Source organism: Anguilla anguilla, chromosome 1 (assembly GCF_013347855.1).
Source record: "Anguilla anguilla isolate fAngAng1 chromosome 1, fAngAng1.pri, whole genome shotgun sequence".
In the NCBI taxonomy this organism is placed as follows: Eukaryota; Metazoa; Chordata; class Actinopteri; order Anguilliformes; family Anguillidae; genus Anguilla; species Anguilla anguilla.
In genome coordinates, this window is record NC_049201.1 from 59,979,959 (window position 1) to 60,003,494 (window position 23,536).

Below are 23,536 nucleotides of genomic sequence, written 5' to 3' on the forward strand. Positions count from 1 at the left end.
GCCTTGCTGTGTTGCTGTGTTTACAATCAAATAGACTCCTCCTCCGTTTTCCATCCCGGCCACTCACCCAGGAGTACCCGACAGAGTCGCAGGAACAACCGGTAAATTTCTCATATTGATTACTCGCACCAGACATTACACTGAACACATTTTAGAACAACAAATACAGGTAAAGGTTCACAAATACAGCAAAAGCGCGCAAACACAGAGATTGCTAGTGCATCAGAGATATGCCTCAGCATGGTTATTTAACATTTTCAAGGTAAAATCATGAATAGTATGCCTGACTGATGAATTATCCAAGATGTCCACGTGTATAAACTGTGGTATTGTACTGCATTGTTTCGTACAAACCAGCAATGACCAAAACTGCGCGCCATGAGAGGGCCAGGGCTAAAAATACTCATTGAACATGACGTGTCCAGAGCACAACCACTTCACACGAATGGTGGACCACAGAACACACATTGGTCCATCTAGTCAATTCCATACAGCATATGGCTTGTGGGAAAAAGAACAACTATTTAATACTTTAGAAAATATACAGTCATTAGCTGATATTTGTTTTGCATTTATGAGGAAAAATATGCTGAGCAGAAAATATTATGAAATGTTTGCATAGAGAAAATTGATAACTAAATATTTTAAAAGAACATTAACATTTGTCTGAAGGATAAATGAGAAATCACAGCCTCCTTCACATTAAACTTTTAAAAATGAGAAACACTCTCAGCTGAGGGAGATATGTAAAATGCGATTTGAAACACACCACCCTGTAACCTCCACTTACTGATACTTGTGGGGCACTTGCCCATTTTAACATATAAATAAAACGTTTCATCACATCAATGCTACATAACCCATCTCTCAACTGGTTTGTCAGTCCTGAGCTGTAGCTGTATTGGGAATTACATCATTATGAAACCAGTGGATTGGTAGCCCACAAAATAGAAGTAACTGTTAATGCATGTCTGTGTGCATGCCATTGTGTTTACGAGAGCTTATGAGGCACCAAGCCTTCTCCAAGGAGAAGAGGAGAACACAAAATTACAGAGACAGTGGGAGAGGGAAGCAAGCGGTGGTGAGTGAAAGACATTTAAATTAAATAGTCACATAAAAGAATAAGACGTATCAAAGGAACAACTTGCAACAAAACATCAAGTCAGAATTAGGCCACAATGTTTATTCAGTAGTGCATATCTGAACATAGATACAATACTGTCTGCTTCTTTAAGACTTAGAAAGTTATTATCAGTCACCTGTGTTTTTAAAATACCAGCTATTAAATCACGGTTATTGTACAGACATTTCCCAGCCCAGACAGGAACAAGCATGTCAGAATGATAGGCACTTCAAAGGCTTAAAACAGTTGCGAATATATATATTCCAATAGATATATACATATTTTTCTGATACAATTCAGGTTGTTGGACTCAAAAATGGTCAGGTCTCAAAGAAAACGGGTTAAAAAGATAAACACAAAAATATTGAATGTATGGCCTACAACACTGAGGTGAAATCCACAATTTACGTCTGCAGACATTTAAAGGACATTATCATCAGCTTTCTTTCTGGACCAAGAACCAGGAGATCAAGCATGGGGGCGGGGAGGATCTTGCCGAGAATTTAAAAGTTTACAATTTTCAACTTTAAAGTTCACCAAAGTTTCAACTTCAAAAATGAATAGACACATGCATTTACAGTACTGTATTAGAACTCGGGCGGGGGGGGGGGGGGGGGGGGGGGGGGGGGGGGGGTTCCTTGACAGCTGTGGTAAGGCGATAAACTTTCCCTAATAAACAACAGACACTTGGTTATCCAAATGAGGTGACTCAATTCTGTCCATCCCAATCTGTTTTCCATTGGTTTCAGTGAGGTTCCTTAGATCTGAATGCTTTGAAACGGCCATTTTGGCTTAAAGCTACAGTACAGCTGAGCTGTACAGGGAAATGCATAATCATACCAATTAATTTATCAGAGCATAACCAAAGGAGAGAGGGGTTCTGATGGCAGGTCTTCCCACCTCATTATGCAAAAGCAACTCCTCGGGTTGATCAGATGTCTGCAGTCTACCTCTGTTGCTTCGGATGACACACATGCTAATCTGCATTCTCCCAGACTGATGGAGGACTGAGCATTCTGAATTGGAAAAATGTAAAATAGAATAAAACCAATTTAAAATGTCCCCTTAAACTTCCCAGTAAAAGAAACTCTCCCAAGGCAGAACAGCAGAGAATAATATCCTAATAGAGTGGAACTTCTCCAGCGCAACATTCAAAACTCAAGAACTGAACACAAATGAGAAGTACATATGCAAGGATGAGTACCATATGTAAAATAATCGGGCCAGACTTCTCATTCTGAACCCAGTTTCTATTGGATCTTTAAGACCAATAATCTGTGAATACAAAGCATATATTTTGAAGCTATTTTAAAGTACAGTCATGTAAAAAGCAAACATAAAAATATGAGACTTCCACTATAAGCTTATACATTCAAGCAAAAGATAGAGAAAATGTGGTAACCTGAGTGATAAACAAATGTTATATTTACTGTTTTTTTAATTTAATATGAAGATAAAAGCTTTATGTGAATTACAGAGAATGTATTAGTACATCTGAAAACAGATAAATGAAAACATTTCAGAAATCATGCTGGGCAAGCCATGTCAAGCAGTGTGGAAAATGTATGGAAACAGATCCCAGAATCTAGGCAAATATCCTTTTTAGTCTTTCAATACGAGGTAATATGTAACCCAACACTTTTTTGTGTATCTCCTGTCTACATGAACCTACTACACATCTGCCAATGACTAGCATCGTTAGCATTTATGTCTAGGTATCTGCAGGCAACATGCTCCAACTTTCATTTGAGGATGACTTCTCAGTAACTTCTAACCAAGTCACTCAGCCATATGGTTTAAGCTGTACCTGCCGTATTATCTTCGGTGATACCATTTTTTTCAGTTGGATGCACATTGTTTTAAAAAAGATCACAAAGAGTTATGGCAATATGGCCTAAACTGAAAGCAGTCAATTTTCAGCACTTTTCTATGGTACTAAATTTTCATACAATATTACATGCGTTCAATTTTAAAATGGGTAGTACGGATTTGTGTATGCTACCCGCAAGCACCTAGCCACAAATTCACCCTGCTTTTGGACATCAGTACGAACAATGTTAGCCAGTGGTGGATATAGGTAGACGAAGTTCATGTAGACAGCACATTTGCTAAAAACTCTCCTTTAAATGCATAGCATATTGTATTGAAAGGCAACAAAATATAATTACATGAAGACTGAGTGAGCTATCACTTTAAAATTTATTCCATGACCAACAACAGCCTTTACAGATGTGATTTCCCCATGCAACAAATCATTCTATTATTTCCTTTTTTTGAAGATTTTTTTTTTTTTCATTTAAAATTATGAATGGATTGCTAAAATATGCACGAGGTTGTCATAACAAAAGTATTTGTTTGGCCTTTTAATATGGGAAGGGATCTTTATCACGTTGTTATACATAGTAATGTTCCTGCAATAGTTCCTCATTAATGATCAGAAAGGCAAAACTTACTATTTGTGTCATTTAATTTAAAGCCATTAACTCTCAGCTTTGCTTCATTATTCAAAGTCTAGCAGTCAATGTTATTGTGTTACATTAAAACCAGTTTTTTTTTCCATTTACGTCAGGCCTAGTGATCAGTGCTGCTGCTTTCAGTCCTTTAAACCCCAGTTGCTGAAGTTTTCTTGTCAACACGTGGTATATGGGGTTTGGTACTTTAAGGCTAAACAGTCAACAGCCTCTCTAACATAAGCAATATGGGCACTGCTCACTGACATTCCTGTCATACCACTACCAAATGAAACAATTCCAGCTAATTGTTGGTTGGTACCATTTCATATGCAATACATCAGGCAAATGCTGTGATACTGCCAGTTGTGGATGTTAATTAGAAAAGACCAACATGTAATTTTGTTCTTGGGGGATCTTTGTTTACTGCATATAAAAACTTGCAATTATAAATCTTCGTGTGTATGAGGCTTAATGTTGCTTCTATTATTCTTTCTTGGCCGGATGTCTTTGTCCGCAGCAAAAAGCAATTAAAAAATGCTGACACTTCAAACGAAATTACATTGTTTCCTGTGCACCACGCCCATCTTTATTCAGTTCAAAAAAACTATTAAAGCTGATGAACTGCCATTTCTGACTTAATTAAAATGTCAAAGAATTAAAAGTTATTGGCCATTGCATTACCACGTATCTTTATTTTTTATGATGCCTCTACTGCACAGAGCTAAGCGTGAATGTGTTTTTGGTTGAAAAGAAGACGGGAGGGACTCCTGAGTGCCGTATCTAACAGAGGCACTTCATGATTCAGTGACGTGGCCCTTGGCACAGAGAGAATCCTAATCAGCTCAGTACCTCGGTAACTGTAGCCGGGAGGGGACTGAATGACAGGGAGGATAGGTTCAATTCAGCACGGACCTCCCACCTCACAGCTCGACGGCAATGGCAGACTGCAGCCTGTCCACACCAGCTGTTGTAGTTACACAGCACTCAGTAACTGTGCAGCTCACCCTGTGGGATGGCTGCCTGCGCATTTCACATAACGATCATGCCAGTGTGCATCCTCCCAAATCGCCAGTGGATGCCGCAGTACTGGAATGGGCCTACAGTTATTGGGAATTCCAAAGGTATCAAAAAGAAAATAAAAACAGGGCATAAAAAGCTATTTAAAAATACTTGCTTACGATGCTGCAATGAATGTTTTTCATTCAATGCATTCAATCCAGTTCATACACAGAGGAGGAAAATGTGGGATACACTACCCACTGCAGGAGCTCCCGTTTCGATATTTCAATCATTTACTTTGACCTGTAACATCTAACTGTACTGACACAATCCATGTCAGTTGTCCTATGTAAATACTGCTGCCTCACAAGAGAAACTGTGATTTAGCAGCTTCCTGAATACACTACTGCAAACGCAGGAATTTATTTTAGATTATTGTGAATTAATTTCCTTTAAGTAGACTTTTATGAAGTCCACTGGGGTTCCAATGCCTCTTGGCTGGTGTTACCAAAGGTCACTGAAGGTTTGGCAGTTGCTGAAGCTTTGTGACCAATTCTATGGTAGGGTTCTATGCATGCAAATGGAAGCATTTTCCTGCTCTTGTCACATTGCATCAATGGTGGCAGAAAGCAGCAATTTTTACAATTACAAATACAGGGAACTTTCTGAGAGCAAAAGGGTACCAAAATGTTATTGGTTTAGAAGACCCCCATCTACACCAAACTGGTTGAAAAATGCTGGTATTTTACTTGAAAGCATGGTGTGAAAGGGGTAAAGTTGTTGCCATCATTCCTTTAAAGTCTGGTAGCTGTTTTGCTTATGCGTAAAACTCCTTGGTGGGGGCCTTCTGGTAGGTTGTGCTCATGGGTTTACGCTCCCCAAGGTCATAGCTGCCTTCGTCCTTCTTCCTCATGCGGTACACCAACAGGAGGATGAGGAAGATGGCGAAGAGGAAGCCGATCACGCCTCCTGCAATAACCGCTGCATCAAAAAGGGGGGCGGGGCAAACAGAAGGTTGTTCATAATTAGTACCAGGCAGGTTCTAAAAGCCCCTCTTGCCTACGTACTGTAAGAAATGTATTTTGAGGCTAAAACGTATTTCTCAATGTAGTTTCACAAACCCCAGTAAAAATGGTCATCCTGACCACATTTCCCGACCCTTGCACACACCTGCCAGTACTTCTGTTCTCTGAAGGATGTTTTCAGAGTGCACCCTGAAGGGCTTGTCCTCATCCACCAGCACCTGGGGGGCACCGGTGGTGCTCGTGACCTCATCTGTACTGCTGGGCTCTTCAGTAAGCAGAAGCGGGGCCTGGGGAGGCAGGAGAGGGTCACTGAGACTGTCAATACAGACGGGGCACAGGGATGTATGGCCCAGGATAAGAAAACACATATAGGGACATACCCTAGCTACACCCTTGTGCATTTCAAAAGACCTTATTTATAAAAACTATAAGAAACCAAGAATAAGCTTTTGGCTGGTAAGTCACTTGTATAACCAACCATCAGCTTGGTCCATTTTCAGCTGGGATTGACTTTCTAATTCTAATTAATATTTTCCGGGTATGCTGAAAATCAATTCCACTAACTATTTTGTGTATAAATGAGAACATAATATTAACAAGGTGATATTTCATTCTCAACGAATGTCCTTAAATTACTGGTTCCTGACCATTCATGAACCATTATCATAAAATAAGTATTTCAAACCTGCATAAACTTGCTTACACCAAAATGCACTGTTGATTGCACTGCAAGGGCTTTTGAAATTATCAACGGCATGTGTTTGTCTCATTGTCATATTAGCCATATATCAAACTGTGGTTATCCACTTGTACCATTGCATTTATTCTATAGGATATACAGTCAAAATATTCTGTCGAGGCACTCTCTCACTGTAATGAGACTCCTAGTGTATACTTGATCATAAAGTGTGAGAACAGCAAGTTCATTTCAAATACAGAACAACAGCCATTCTACACTGAAATGTATGTATGTCTTATTCTTTGTAACTGTTCAGATATCAAGGCTTTTATTATCTGAATACATATCCTAGCACAATTGTGTGTTGAATGATTCAACAGGACAATGTATAGGTTCACCTCTGTCCTAGCAGGTACTCTAGGTGTGTATCTCCCTGATATCGTCTCTGTTCTGGATGAGAGGTCTTTGGTGGCCTCCTGGGTGGGCTCTGCTTTTGGGGGGTGGTACACGGTCTTCACATTGACCGTCTCCACTGGGCCCTCTCCTATACACAGAGAAAACAGACAAAACAGCAGCAACCAAAGGTAAATGACAACACTCTATGTCAAGAAGGATAATAACAATGGCTTTACCAATTCAAACCTCCATCATTACACGCACGGCGTTAGATACAACAGAAGACTCCTCTTGGATCAAAACACTGTTAGATATGGCCTGGGGAAGCAGCATGACTCAGATGTTAGTGAACTAGCAGAACTGTGTGGATGCAATGCCAGAACAATCTGGCATCCTAACTGGAAACTCACTGGCTGAAAGTCCAGTTGTTTCGCCACACGAACAGACCACTGCTTGTTTATGAGGCAAATAAAAACATTTAGCTGACGTATGATCCAATGTAAACCTGCACAGCCTTATATGGCATTGTTTAGTATGATCTTTTAAGCCTGATGGAACAGCGAAATTAACTGGCATCAATTTATTTATTCATAAATAAACTCACACAAAAAGGAAGGAGTTTAACTTACCTGAGCCAGACCCTGAAGCAAAATCATCGTCATCATCATCATCAACAGGATAATCTCCTGAAGACTGGTCGTCCAGGTACAGGTCGTCTCCGAGCGTCAGCGATTCGGCTGTGACACGTATCTGCGAACAGGACAGGGGAACAAGCATTAGGGGCTGTTACTGCTTTCACAGCACATTCTGTTCTACTTAAAGAAAACACTGTGGTGCTACAACACGTGCTCTTCGGGGTATGATGTTTCCAGTGCCACAGCAGAAAAAGAAATAAATATTATTCTGCCAGCCCCACTTTCTGTGGACCCTCTGGACCTCAGGCCGTGCAGCTTTTTAAAAAGTGTGTGCTGCTCTTCCTGAAGCTGCGCTTGGTCGATCTTAATACTGGAAATGGCCCTTTTGTAGTTTAGAAGCTGAACTTTTTTTGTTGTTTTTTATGTCTAGTGTCCATTTCGTATCCATGAATTGATGAATGCCATTCAACAAATGAAAAAACCCTGTATTCAATGTAATCATTTTAAAATATCAAGTGTGCAAGCATTAAGGTTACTTCCCTCACTCTGAATAGCCTCTCTTGAGGATACATTTGTTTCTGCACTTAAGCTAGTTTATGGTCTCCTTAGCTATAATTTACTTAGTTCTGCATTGTAGAGAGCACACACTTGAAAACAATGAATGTCAGGAAATCCATTTTCAAGACAACCTCCAATAAGACACATTGTCCATTTATAACTTCCTCTTTCCAGAATAACTTCCTGAGAGGAAGCTGAAAGCACAACATATGGACTTCACAGAGACATATGTACTCATTCTGACAAAAATCAGATAATCCGATTATTTGTTCCTTCTTAAATGTTTCGCAATAATATCAGAACTATTTCCTATAATATTTAAACATTCATTTTAATTTACAAAATATCTGTAAAAGGTAAAAAAAAAAAAAAGGTATTCAGTTAATAAATGTCAAAAAAGATCTCTGTGACCACTTTAAAAAATATATTAACTAATTTACCTTCCTGGATTAAATTGAAGCACATGTTTGTTTCCCAACAAAGAAAATCCTGTCTCATGGACAAGTCTGTATTTAAAATTCTCTTTGTCATTAGACCCACTACCTTAATTGTACAATATCCAGTTTATAAATGACTGCCACATTACTATTCAGTAATGTTCAACTTCAGAAAAAGCAAAAATCTACTATTCCCTCAGCAGAGTTGGCAGAAGATCAGCTTGAATTTCTCATGCTTTCGAACACCACTGTCAAGGTTTCAAAGACATTCCTTCCAGATGTTGTCTTGCTCATAGCCTCTTGGAAGGAAAAAACATGTTTTGTTTCAAAACCCTGGCCACAGTCAGCAATGTTAATTTCTCACATTTTGTTCCAGTTATTCAGTTCTTAAAATAAGTTAAAGGTTTGAAAATAAAAATTACAAAAACATCTTTAACATTCCATTCAATGGACAGAGGGTCTCAAACAGTCAGCAGACTCAACTGTGCATATATGGTCACAGGCCTAATGTGTTTGTGTGTGATAATTTCCCTTGAAATATCCTCTATACCCACGCCATCAAAACACACACGGCCACAGACATAATGCTCACTGGCACATGCACAATTCCATAGCTACTCTAGTCCTCAGCACTGAGTACAGCAGGAGATCAGGAGACTGGGGATGAATACAGGCCATTCACGCCGGAGGCATGCCTGCCATTCCCAGAATTCCTTCACAATCGCAGGTGTTACGGGAAGAGAAGGGATGGGATGAGACCAGGGGGAGTATGAATCATCCCCCGGCCTGAAAAAAATATCATTTATTTTCAACCTTGTGCCATCTTTTGAAAGCTAGCTGCCATTTGGAACCAACATTTTGTTTCTTGCTATTAACAGCCTGGTTCATTAGCGGCCCTGAAAAAGCTGCATAACAGAGGTTTGCCAATTTGGGGTTTCCGAGGGCTGATGAAGATATTCAGATATTAGGGGGGTGGGCAGCTGAGCCTACAGTACAAAAACATATTGATAGTGTCCTCCATGTTTGTATCTGATCTCTTTGTAAAATTACTCTTTTAGCTCAATCTATTTCATGTTATTAGTTCAAAAGGCACTATATTAAATATGATTTGATATCATTAGAAAGCAGTAAATCAATCTCTTAAACTCCAGAATAGGGAATGCCATATCACCAATTTCCCAGCTAAATTTGTGTTTCTTGGTTAACCAGCCCTGATTAAACAGAACTCAGCCATTTTTATTAGCTATTCCCATCAATATAGCTGAAGGAAGGACCAATCTGAACAAGACCCATTCAACATGAGTGTGAATTAGGTACTCAAAGGAGGTAATCATTGTGACCATTTTCTGTGTCTTGTTCTTTTTCAGCAAAATGTGCACACACCATGTAGCTACATGGGACACAAGGAATTTAGGGTTTCACAGATAGGAGAAAAAACATAACTGGTCTGTACACAAAAACCAACATAATACTGACATGTAAAAATATTAAACATGAAAGAATGATTACTAAAGACCATTTTCAAAACTCTGGAATCAAACACTGGCTTTTCATGTGGACATTACGAGATCAATTTGTAACATGACTGTGACTGTAAAGTGTTGTCAAACCGACATTGAAAACAAAAGGGGCCTCCTTGGTAGCTTTCAAAAATTCTAATATTATCATTAACTGTACAGTAGTGCAAATGTAGAACCGACGGTTCACTGAACAGAATTCAGCCATAATGGTGGGCCAGTGTTTTAGCAGACAAAAATGGGGAGAAAAATTCAGTGGCCAAAAGTCTTGTGGTTCCAAACAATAAAGGGATTGCAATCAGCTCGGCATTTGCTGCTGTGTACTTAGCTGACCGTTCAAAGTTTTCATTTAATCTGAGCCAAGTATTTCAGACAGTTTTAAAACATTTACAATCAGAACAGTGAGTAGTCTGTGTTTTCTTTTAATCCCCCACTCCACCAAAAAAAATTTTCTCCTTGAGAACTGGTGATGTGGCTTAAATTCCTGCTTGTGCACTCTCTCTGGGGAGGGGAGGGCGTAAAGGAAGAGGAACTGAAAGGTCAGAGGTCACCAAACCAGTGCTGTGGCTAAAAGAACATCATGTGGGAAGCCTTAATTCACAGCTGAACACAAAATGTTCAAAAGTCAAGATTTTGTCATCTCTGATGTCCCTGCTAGATACTGATACTGTGTGTGTGTGTGTGTGTGTGGGTGAGAGAGTGCTTAGAGTTCTCTTGCCATGTATTTCAGACATCATTTGAATTTGACAGGTGGAGAAAAAAATAAAGTGAACCAGAAACGAAAAACAAGTAAGGTGGTATAGAAAGGACACAAGGGAGAGAGAGAGATAGATAGGGGTAATTTCACATTAAAGGGAGATGACAGCAGTGTGGAGGAGAAACAGGGGCCTGAGGCCAGAACCTGAGGTACACACTGATCTCATTATGAGAGATTAATGCAACACACACACACACACACACACACACACACACACACACACACAGTCACTGACTGCAGTCACAGACTGACTGTACAACAACAGACAGTGCGATTTTCCACCATAACAATTACACCAGGCCCCATAACTTGCCTTTAAACTATTCTTTCTATCATTTCAAATGTGAAGAAAAATTTATGACCTGAAGCAGGTTACAGGTCTATAAAATTGTCTCTGACCACAACACATTGTTCTCATTCACATGTAGGCCTAACTGCAATGGCTTAAGTCATTTCCAGAGGTAGAAATTGAGCCTGCAAGGTCTGGTAAATTTCAAAGGACACATTTACTGAGTAATTACCACCCACAGGCAGACTCCATAACAATTACAGCTTTTAACAAGTGTTTCATTCTAAAAACTGGCCAATCCTGTTGTGTTGGATAGGATGGCACATCTTGCCTGGCGACATGATTTATATTATTATTATTTTTTGACATACAGACAAGAGGGCACACATACTCAAACTTCAAAATTATGTGCCAACAAAATTCCAGACAAGCCTGGTCTGCCAGATGAAAGATAAACTCCATGCAGCCACATCAACAGAGCGAGCCGTTGCCGTGGAGTACAGACGAAAGCAAAAAAATCGCCCGTTCAGATAGCAACACTTCATCAGCTCCGCTCCGATAACAGTCAGACCAAAATAAACGCTATCTTCGCGTCGATCGCGCCCTGGCCGCGCAGCATCTGCGGCTTTCTGCAAGCCTGGACTCGAGGATGCGGAGTCATGACCGACCGCACAGCAGGGCGCTGCCGAGCTCCTTCAGCTGCGAATGCAGGGAACGAGGTCACCCTGGCTCCACCAGTCTGAGCAAACAGCAGACTGAAAACAGCTGGAACGGTCGGCCTGCCTCTCTCACACAGCTCTGAATGATGCAAGGAGACGATGTGAACAGAGGAATCCATACTCAACGGTTCACGTGCCGTAACTGTGGCTTTAGACAGCGTTTAAGACGTTTAAGAAGTGTTTACCAATGAACTATATTCTAGATATATCAGCAATGCAAATAATTTGTCAAATATATAGAGGTCTAGCGAAGATGTTACTAATATTGTGAAATCAAGTATAGTTAAACAATACATTCATACCACCACTTTGTCCTATTTAGGCTACTCATTTCACCTCAGTGTTACCCACATGGACTTATGGCCCTCACAGATTAATATCCCTCAGGGAAACACTAGGCTATATGTCACACCATTTAATGCACATCCCACCCCTAGTCTCTGAGCCACAAAATCTAGAGTGCACCTGTATCCTGTACTACATCTCTGGCTCACCTCACAAGAACACACAGCCTCCCCCAGAGGCATTACTCTAACCTTGGCACATGGTCAGGCTGCACGCGTAGTGTCTGTGACAACCAGCAGCAATCAGCCTTGTGTAATTAGATTACTGAACAACCAAACACTGTCAGTGGCAGCCATACTACAATTTCAAAATGAAAAGATTACAGAAATATCAAAAAAATGTAACATGCTAGACTTAGCACTGGGGCATCTTTGGGCATCTCAGTCTGGTAAGGAGGATGTAGGGACAATTAAATCAGACATCACTCATTAGAATGATAATGCTGCTGCTGCCTCTGGTAAAGGCAATGTAGTAAAAATCACCAGCTAATGAAGACATAGCTGGACTGCCAAGTGTCTGCCTTTAACAGTGTCTTGTACATTCACTTTCACATTGATCCCTGAATGCAGGTCAACAGGAGGACTGGCTTTGCAGTTGGGAGTGGAAGGTAGCTGGCAAGCACCCTGAGCAATTTCAAATGTGTAGCATTATAAGAAAAGGCTGGCCACTACCCCAGCTGTTCTTTCTCAATTGAGCCTCTTTTCTGCTGGCTTTGTTTTAAATCGATACTGATTCTATGGCAGCCAGAACACCTAATGGACCGTCTTCAAGAGATTTCACGCAGTCAGGAAACATTTCAGCTCACAGTTCAAGTGAAAGGGAGAGACACGCTAAGAAAGGGGTGCCAGAATCCAAAAATGGCCCCTTTTCCATACTCCCTGCGAACTCAGCACCATGTCTGCTCCAATCTACAAGCTCAACACTGACGATCTGCAGCGAATAACAACCTGGAAGCCGGCCTGTGCGCCAAACCCCACGCTCCAAGCCTCTCAATTATTTCTGCTCAAATTCTTTAGGAATTGTGTGGTTTTTTAAAAAAAAGTGGCGAATGCTTTAAAATCCAGGTCTCTGAAAACTAAACAATCTGACCTCATGAGTTATTTGCTCCATATGGTCACAGGCAAGAGAGAAAGGGGGGGCTGGTTTTTAAACTAACTACAGCAATTGAGAAATCACCGGTTAAAACAATTTGTAATATAAACAGTAAAAGCTGGATGAAACTGTGAATGCATTTGTCCAGTCTGGGCTAATCAGGGGTACATCCATTACAATACGGTCCTTGTTGACTAGTAAAGCAGATGCTTTTATGGAGGGAGACTTGCGTATAATTAATTCATACAACCATATATTTACTGCCAGTTCAGATTTGAACTTTCGACAAACACCTTATGAGCCCAGTCACCTTCCCTCGGTGCCACACTGTTGCCTGCAATGCTTATTATATTAAATATGAGGCAAACACTGACTGCAGCCGTCTCCTCTGGGGGAACTCCCTGTCTGCTGGAAATGGTGCCGAGATCCAGCCACACATCCTGATGCCCAGCCAGATGAACGGGTGTGGTGATGTGGGTCCACCTGAAGAAGCATAAACACTGTGCACGTGGCCCAGCAGAGCTGTATTACAGCAGAAGAAAAAAGAACTACGGCGTTCTCCCTTACACCTGTCCCAGACAGACTGTGATAAATCATGGTACAGAAAACCCAGACTCATATGTCAAGAACGATATCCAATTCAGAGATCACAGGTGGAGAAGACAGGCTGTACGTACAAAAACATGTTCCGTACAAAGACTTCATCGTGGAGGTTAAAAGGCCAGATGTATCAGAACACAGACGTGGCCAATTCACGTGCGTTGGGGGATATATCACTTCCTGGATTGAGGAAGAGTAGCCTTCAACAACAGGAAATGATCACGTATCTGATTTTACTCAGCTGGTTCTGCATAAAATAAACACCAAATGCTTTTACTCTTTCAATTAATCCTTTTCCTGTAGCTCACATTTCAGCCATAATGAAATGGAATACCATTCCATAACATCATATTATAGAGAAATTAATATATGAAACAGGAAAGGGAGTTATGAAAAGGTGAAACTAATTTCCCTTGGTCCAGTGGGAAGATAAAGGAAGGTAAAGGAAACACTCAGATCCAATGCACATAGAAAAAACTTTGAAAAAGATCCTCTTAGTGACGGTATGTTGGATTTTCTCATCTCAATTAAAAATAGGTTGCGTCTGTTGGCCTCACAGAGATCTACATCAGCATTACTTGTACACCCACCAGCTGGATGTAGACCATGCAGCTAGTTAAAAAGTAGCCAAATAAGAGGAGGCAAGGATACAATGGTGAGGGAGATGAATTGCTAATTTTAAAATTTAATAACAGGCCAACTTCTTTCCGTCATTAGTGGAACATTCAATGACAAAATACCATTGTGTTCTTTTGTTCTTAAAGTTTTAATGGGAGAAATATATATGCCAAATTATGTTAACTAATAAGAATTTTTGGTTACACTTAAAACATGTTTGTCACTTGCACGTCCTGATACAACCCCCCTCACATAAAAAGGGCTGTAGCTCAAAAAGTACCCGCCATCCCACTTTGCAATAGTAATAATAAAAAATAATAATAGTAATTTCAATTTTGTTGTTTTACAGGCACACACGTTGTTATTAATGGTCGTTTCATTCACGTATATCTTGATATGGAGTCGTGGGCATTCATGGTCTGCCATTACCATTCTAATTCATGGCTGGCAAAGGTTTGTGCCTCCAAATGGAATTCAGTCTTCAGGTACCAGGCCAACCCACAGCTAGATTTTAAAACCCCTGTCCTTGATATGCTGAAGTAAGAAGCTGCTGCTGCTACTTTCAAAATCCATTTCAATCCTGACCATACTGGCCAGGCTATGATTGGTTTTTCCTCCATTGCTTCGGCAAAAAATGCAGCGAACCGCACAAAGATATCCTTGATCGAATATGGACGCAAAATAACCTTTCGGCAAGGGAACACTGGCCCTGTGCCAGCAGCCTCACTGAAAGATCACAGCCAATGAGCGATCACAGCAGATCTAAGAGGATACAACGCCTTGCCCACATATGCCCTGTTGGCCCGTATTGTGCCTACAGCCCATTGTGTCTTGCACTGAAAGATAAAAAAGGCATAGAGGCAGAAAGTAAATTCCTCTTTGTGGAAATTAAACCCAGGTTACAGAAGAGTAAATGTGCATAGCAGACGGCGTAACTCTATCACAAGGTTTTCCTTCTCAGGACACAGCTGCATACTTCAGCCCCCCTCCCCCAGGTCTCTAGGAACAAAAATCACATTTTGCAATGGAGAGGGCAGGAGGGTGGGGTCTATACACAGCAGTAACTATTTCCCCCCAGCCACACATATATACAATCTTCAGCAGTACCCTCCCATTTCTGCTTTCATAATTTTGTTACTGACACTGACACAGCTCTGCTGTTTGACTGACCCAAGATATCCCAACAGGCTCCATGAATGAGATCTTGCATCACCTGCATTGAACTGCATAATGCCATCCAATGACAAATTCACCTTTATTTACCTTGTTTTTTGATTAGCAGTTTTACCCAACATCACTAGGGAAAACGGTTCATGGCCCACCCAAACCAAAGATGACTGGACAAATTACTCAAAACCAGGATAAGCACTCAAGTGTGCTTTCAAACAAACAGGCATACACACACTATGTCTTGGAAATAGGATGTGCTTTCAAACACAGTGTACTTTTTCAAAATGTGCTGGGCTTTCAAACATGCCCGTAGATTCGCACAAATACACACAGTGCTTCTTGCAGCTGTGATGTTCTTTAAAAGACACACATGTTCGGCACATGTGCCCTAGAAGATGCATATAACTTTGCTGGGTGTCAATGAAAATCAGACTATTCACAATGCAGCACATTCTGTTTTTAGCATTGTTTCGTTGTGTAATAATGCTTCTACACTGCATGATGAAATGAATCATCAGATGTCCAGAGGTGGGACAGAGGCTTCTGCTCCAGATTTAGGCTAACCCTTTCCATGGTACAAATGAGCGCACATCAAATAGCTGGGGCACTTTGTGAATCTAATCAGTGTATTTACAGTGCTATCACTTTAATATTAAATGTGCAAGCCAGGATTACATTCTTCTGCTGAGAAGAAATATCAGGGGGAAAAAAACATAGTTGAGAAGGGCACCGATCTGATTTAATAGTCAAAAGAAATTTTAACCGGGTCGTGGCAGTTAAGACACAACACTGCTACTAACATTACACAGAATGAGACACAGGTGAACCCAAGAATCAGTATTCCATTCAGTGAACATAGAAGTTGGCGAGAGTATCTAATCCTAGATCTGCCATGGAGATAGCTGATCACACATCACCTACGTGGGAAGACATTACTAACATTAACTTGCAAACTAAATATTTTCTGTGGGATATTTTCAAGTGAAGTGGATATTTTATCCTAAGGCAAACACAGTTTCACACTTGTCAGTCTGATTTTTAAAAAAAAGGTAAATTACTGAAAATTTTCGAAATTAAAAAGTACTCTCTTTTTGTGTTTGCTCATGCTACTTTCTTTAGCTTAACCTACTGAAAATTAACATCATGTCAGCTTGTTCATATTAGATCAGTTTGGTATAGCAAAAAAAAAAACTGAACAGTGAAAACCAAGGAAATAGCACAGATAAAACTAAGTCCAGAGAGGGACCTTGATTCTCTTCGGCACCATTTCTGCTGTTGGTGTAATACAATTCCTCTAAGGTCAAGGACATCCTTACCTTAAATATGCATGTGACTCCAATCAGACAAGAGGTGAGCACTTCATTTCTGCTCATACTTCCACCAAACCCCAGCAGTAATCAAAGACCACACACGGTCACAACAAGCTTTAAAACAGAACAATGCCAGAGGAACACACAACTAAACCACCACACAGAGCTGCAGTTAGACTGAAAACTAAACAAAAATATATATCAAATAAATAAACGAGTAGGGCAGAGACATGCTTTTATTCCTAAGGCTGTTGTTGTTTTTCTGCATTTGTCTGGGTTCACTTGACATATAATTAACAGATTTTGTCTCGCTGTTACAAGCTGCTACAAGTTCACCTGTTCATGTATGCAAGCCAGATACTTATTCTGTGCTTCATACAAGACTCACAGCTCAATTTGGGTAAACCTGTGGGTTGGCCCGAGATGTGGAGTGGATTCCTGTTGTGGCAGGAGAGGAAAGTGGAAATGCGACAAAACAAAAAAAGTATAATGATTTTGCAGAATGGAACATGACGCAAGACAACAACTCTGCCTGAATGACTACAAAATTCAAGAACAAAATGTATGCTGTAGCAAGAGTAAATCCACTAAAAACTACTAGCTTGCCTCACATTTAAATTAGGCCAAGACTACTGGTAATTAAGTACAAAGGGTACTGCTGCAGGACAATGAATACACTGCAGGGGTGACTACATTCAGCTACATCGATTTGTAACGTTGGACTCAAGTTAGAATCTATTACAATAACAATTCAGTTGTCCAATGACACTGTCTTTTTGTTAGTTGTTGGCTCCAACTTTGCCACAGTAGGGCTTAATCACAGAAAACTTTTATATGGCATTTCTTGAAAATAAAGGTGCTTAGAACTTCAAGCTTGGTATTCTGTTTTTATTGTCTATATTCCACCAATACCGAGTTAGGCAGTTTCTCCAGTCACATGTATATATTCCATGTATTTTTAAAATAATTCTCTACTGAAATTGATTAAATCATATCAAAATAATCACATCAAACCCGACCATGGTGAAATAAGAGATTTCACAATGTATGGAATCGTTTCCTAAAGAAATGTAATTGAATCGAATCCTTGTGATGTCCAAGATTTACAGCCCTTGTGCACAGGTGTCTCATGCTAAGTCCAATCAAAGCTTGTCTTTAGCTGTGCAGTACTTTAATACCACACACCAACACAAAAATGCAGATGTTGACTATGGAAACTGGTTAAAAATTCAAGATAACCAAAAGAAAATAACCCTAATATTAGCTTTTCAAAAATAACTTTGATTTACAAGTCTGGCATCAGTTGATGAAACCATGACCTGATTCATGTAAACATAGCTAGTGACTGCCAGTGAACGCAGTGCTCTTACATACGTTTTGAATGTTGTGGATTTACTTATGCTAATTTATTATTTGTCTGTAATTTGTTCACCTTGAATTAGCAACATGCAATAGTGGCAGGGCAAGCTACATGGCTTTAGATCATAACGCACACAGTACCATGCAATATGCGGTATTTCATGTGGTATTTAACTTCTAATTGTTATTGTGTAAAGCTAAACATTATAAACTAACACCTTTTCATTAGTCTATAAAATAGGCCTCTGTTTCTGATACTGACCTCATGAAAAACAATGGCCCATTATAACCCTGGATTTATCAGCTAATAGGACCACGTTTTAGTGTTTTAGAACAACCCCAAGACATTTTATGAGAGAGCAGGCAAACTGAAAGATGAATCACTCATATTAGCCACATTAATCCAACCCGCACCAGAAAAGTTATAAGCCAGGCCACAAGACCACACACAGATTCTTACTTCACTCAAACAAGTTGAGACATTACTTTAAAGTACACATTAGCTATTTTGGCTTGCACTATAAATATAAATTTGATTTACAATGCAAAACATGTTGCACGCCCTGGGATGTCTGAAAATACATATGTTTTTAACCCTGGTTTAGCACTGAAAACAGCTATCAGGAATTGTCTAGGTTGTATCAAAATCCAGACATGGGGCTAATAGCTTTGCATGTGTAAAGCATTGGGAGTTTATGAGCCAAAAGTCAAATCCTAGTGAGTCAGAAAATGTTTCACAAAATTAGTTTCATTACAGGCAATGGTCTCCCCAAGCGGAGCAGACAAGATATAACCTAATGCAACTCATCAATGAGAAATGAACATTCAGCATCATTTTAAGGTTCCAGTTGATGCCAAACTGATCCCAGCAGAAACACTGGGCTTGTTCCAAATCTTTACTGTGCAGATTGACTGAGCATTTGATTATCTGGGTGTTTCAAAGTATTCACTCAGATCACTGTACCAGGCAATCCACATAGTACAAAGATCTATGCAATTCCGCACAGACATGACTTTAAAATGGCCACAGTAAGACATGAGCATGGAGAGAACGATGGAAGACAGACACATTAGCAACAAGAGGATATGGGCACACACTGGAGACGACAAGCGCAATTTGTTGTGGCCTCAGGTGTGAATAGTGTGCGAGTATAACACGACCACTCTGGATTTCAGAACTGGTGTTGTGCATCATCTGGAATAAAAAATCATTCCACAGAAAGAAATGACAGTTACATGGTACCATCACTTATTATGGTATGCTCCAATATCACACTGAGTTCTATGCATGTTACCTTACAAACAACTTAACTGCTTCAAAAAAGTTTAAAGACCCGGTGCAATCAAAACCATCATTTCATCATTTGTGTGAAGTAACAAATAAAAATGAAACAAAATGACAAAAGATAATAATAATTTGATGATATTTTAAGCACTTCTTATTCTGCTGAGATTTTAAATGAGCTTTCATCATGAAAGAAAATCATTCCCATTCACCATTCATTCCCATTTCTGGGAGCATTGGTAGTTGAAGGCCTTGTTTTTGCAAAAACATTTACATAAAATGCATTGTTTAGCCAATCAGAAGTGATGTAAACCAGCTCATAATACACCTGCTCGTCACTTTTCCAGTACTGACTGGACCATAGAGACTTTTCAGGCAACATGGTTTGTTGAACCACTGGTTGTGTGGGCTAAATTTAATGTAAAAGTAACATGATGAGCAGGGAGGAAGACCATTGATCATTGCTCAGATGGAATAACAACCAAAGTTAGCTGACTAATGCTATGCTGAGTCAATACAAGGTGAGCAGTGAAATAACATCATCAAATTTCAAAACAATGATATGTTATGACTTTGCTATCAGGAGTAAAATAATTAGAAAACAAGGAAGCTTTCTAGAGGAGACAAAAATCTATCCAACATGACTTTTGACTTCAGAAATCTGGTGTAAGGCTTGATAACAAACCAGCTTCTAACTAGATAACTGGCTTACCAGACAGCAAACTTAGTCACCATTCTGATTCACCTGACTAGCAGCTTCAGATCCCACTCTGGAGGTGGCAAAGATGATGTTCCAAAACTTCCCATCAATGAAATTAATTAGCTTGAATCAGTCCGGTCGTACTACTGATTCAGTTGGCTTTGGTGTCCTTTTCCATCCAGGTCTCAATGTTCTGTTAACTGGTCACCTTAATTTGAACATGCTCCTCAGTGCTCCAACTATCCTTTTCAGAATTATTTCACTTCAAATCATATTTTTTCCCACCATATTGGCTAAATTAACTTCAAAAAGTAAAGAAAAAAGTAATTGGACAGGGTCTTTAAAACTAATCACTCCTCAAAAAAGTGTCAAAATGTTATGCAAATTTCATTCTATCTTTGACATTTTGTGAACTGTAGACTCGAATTACTTCTCTGAAAAATAGTATGGCGTACCACATTACAGATTGTGCTGTAATTACATAGCACAGAGGAATAGAGAATATTTTCAAGGTTTCCAGCAAAAAAAAAAAAAAAAAATACAACATGGCAGTGGATTTTGTCCTTACAAATATTTACACTGTACTCTTTGTCTTTCATTTGGATTTGTGAATACCTTTAAACACCTACACAATAATGGTTGCTAATTCTATCAATCTTTCTGGACATGCAATCAATTGTGTTTTATTTCCTGAACTGTTTAACGCTAACTGCTATATTTTCTTACCATTGTACTGTTGGTAAAACTGCTCAATTCGGAAATCACATGGAAGAAAGTTCATAAACTTTGGATTAAAGGGACTAGATCTGAAAATGTACCTTTAGTACAGAAGAGTAGCAGTAACAGCTAATCACAACTAAACATAAACACAGAATTGCAACAGCTCACATTTCCTACACTGATACACAGAGCCCCAAGAATTCAGCGCACATCTGCGGAAGCTGAAAAGCAAGCAGACTTGTAACATTTTGCCTACATCTATCAGCACATTTTACTCTATTCCACTGCTGACATAAAAGCTACAATCAGACACACAGAAGACAAAACAAGAAACATATGAACAAAAGCTTAGTTTCACTTCAAAAGAACTGAACTCCTGCACTGATAATTGGACAATTCATGCAAAACATGAATGGACCATAAAATACATTTAAATTGCGACAAATAATGGCATAGTTCTTGCCTGTGGCATTACAAACATTCATACGTAACAACTGAGACAGTGCTTGTTCAGTTTGTGCGAGACATACAGTAGCCTACAAATTTCACTTGCCTTTTTTATTTTTTCAACAATTTTGGACAGGCCAATATTACCTTGTCGTGAATTAACTGATGCCCTGAGTATACGTTACTTAAGAGATAACTAGATTTTATTTATTTATTTATTTATTTATTTACGATGAGAACAATTTTTCTCGTTTCTGTTTGTTTTGATAATTGTGTCTTTAATTTTCAGACAAGAAGAAAGACCAGTGGATCTCGACGCTGTAAAATGTTTACTGTGGTCGTTTCTTGAACCAGAAGGATATCTGAAACCGTATCGAATAATCTACGTGTCTTCTGCTATTACATATAAGCATACTTTTAGAGAGACCATAATGCCCATACCTTCCCTCATCAATCGTACGAAGGACTGAGAACCCTCAATTATCTTGAGTAGGCTACATTGTTTTAACACTGTAATTGTTCATTTTCATACCTTTTTCGTCATATGTGAAAGTGGTAGCGCTGGCGCTCAAATTTAAATCTCAATTTGTAAGTTATGACTTTCAAATCGAGAGACTACATTTCTTTCAATCCGTTGTTTATTTAGATCCAGCTCCCAAAAAAGTCAATTGCAATGCGCAATTGTGCCGATGTCTTTAGCCTATGCCTAACGATACATAACATCAACTTCAAATATACACGAGATGTTTTCATTCGTTCAAGTCAATGGAGAGGTTATTTATTGTGATAAGGTAGCACGTTTACCCAACGGAGAAAAGAAACACCAAAACAATTAGAATGGCTACCTGTAGCTTGTGTAGACTACACCGAACTATCAGATTCAGTAGAAGAATTCCTTACTAAATTTGTTTAGTAAAATTCATTATTCCTTTTCAAAACTTACCCTTTCCCCTGTAAGAAAGGCCACCGTCACGCACATCCAGATAATCCAAATGTTCCTCATTGTTCCTTTAACAAATGCGTGATGGCAGGAACACAAAAGCAAATCTCTCGCACAGCAAATCTGGCTCCTTCGTCGCTGACGCTATTACTTGCTAACGTTACTACTTTCTCCCTGGTTCCCTCCTCTCGTTTCTGCTTTCTTTGTGGAATCACACCGGATACGTATTGCTTTTGTATTATTTCTTCGTTCCTCCTTGTATCCCCCCTACTCCTTATCACCAGATGCTCTTCAATACGAAATTCTGAAGTTGCGATGAGACAGGGGCTCTTTTCATTTGCCTTTCTCCAATTTAAGTAGTCTCTACGCTATAGTAACACGTTGGACGAGGCCATTTCACGTTCTCTGCATCACACGGTAACAAATTCGACTGTGAAAGTGTACACTAGGAGCAACAGGCTGATGAATCAGTAAGCGTAGGCTAGTGATTGACAGGTACTTTGGCCATTCGGAAGCTTCATCCAAGCTCGGCACGAAAGTCACCTCTCCCTGTTGTGTATGCCGTAACTTTAGAGATGCACTGCCAACAACTCAGTGGGCCTATATGGAATGTTGCTGTACATTTTATTTATTTTCAGTTGTTGACAATACACCTAGTTGTAGCTGTAGTAATAGTTGTGGTAGCACAATAATCACAAATATTTCTCATTGATGTAACATAATATGTAGGCTTCCTATATTGCAGCCAACTGGTATTACTCTCATAATTTCAGACAAATATTTTTGCTATGTAGTACAGGGACGAGGGAGTAGAGCACATCCCCAGAAATTATCTTAGTATCAATATCATCTTACTTCAATAAATGCTAGTAGAAGAGAGAGAGAGAGAGAGAGAGAGAGAGAGAGAGAGAGAGAGAGATTTTGTGCTGTCTGATCTCAAATCTGGCAGATACAGTGCTGTGACAAAGTATTTTCCGCCTTCCTGATTTCCTCTATTATTGAATGTTTGTCACACTGAATGATTATCTTTAGACAAAATGTAATATTAGACAAAGAGAAATGGAGTAAACACAAAATGCATTTTTAAAATTATTTCATTTAATGAAAAAAGTTATCAAACATCCACATCACCAATGTGAAAAAGTATTAGTTACTTAATTAACCAATTTTAATTGGTAATTAGATTCAGCTGATTGAACACATCCAGGTTTGATTGCAGCCAGTCCTGTTTAATCTAAACCTCACTCCTATGGAACCTTAACATCAGAGTATTGAAGTACCGCAAAGTTTTTATAAGCACAGTATGCCGCTATCAAAGGGAATTCCAGAAGAGATGAAAAAGAAGTTGTTGAAATATATAATT

At 39.4% G+C, this 23,536-nt stretch overlaps 1 protein-coding gene across 1 annotated transcript; it reads right to left on the minus strand.

The window, feature by feature from the left end:
- Positions 1-1,157: 1,157 nt before the first annotated feature.
- On the minus strand, positions 1,158-22,620 carry LOC118232703 (syndecan-2-B-like). Its single transcript, XM_035427754.1, has 5 exons — positions 22,177-22,620; positions 7,305-7,425; positions 6,678-6,823; positions 5,746-5,887; positions 1,158-5,556 (listed from the first exon to the last, which is right to left on the minus strand). The coding sequence occupies exons 1-5, from the start codon at positions 22,234-22,236 to the stop codon at positions 5,393-5,395; spliced, it is 633 nt and encodes a 210-aa protein (XP_035283645.1). The 5' UTR covers positions 22,237-22,620; the 3' UTR covers positions 1,158-5,392.
- Between the last annotated feature and the right edge of the window lie 916 nt (positions 22,621-23,536).

Coding starts and splice junctions, on each gene's coding strand:
- LOC118232703 (XM_035427754.1), bottom strand. CDS start 22,236: ATGAGGAACATTTGGATTATCTGGATGTGCGTGACGGTGGCCTTTCTT. Junction 7,426..22,176: donor CCTTTCTTACAGGGGAAAGG/GTAAGTTTTGAA, acceptor TCCTGTTCGCAG/ATACGTGTCACAGCCGAATC. Junction 6,824..7,304: donor TGCTTCAGGGTCTGGCTCAG/GTAAGTTAAACT, acceptor CTCTGTGTATAG/GAGAGGGCCCAGTGGAGACG.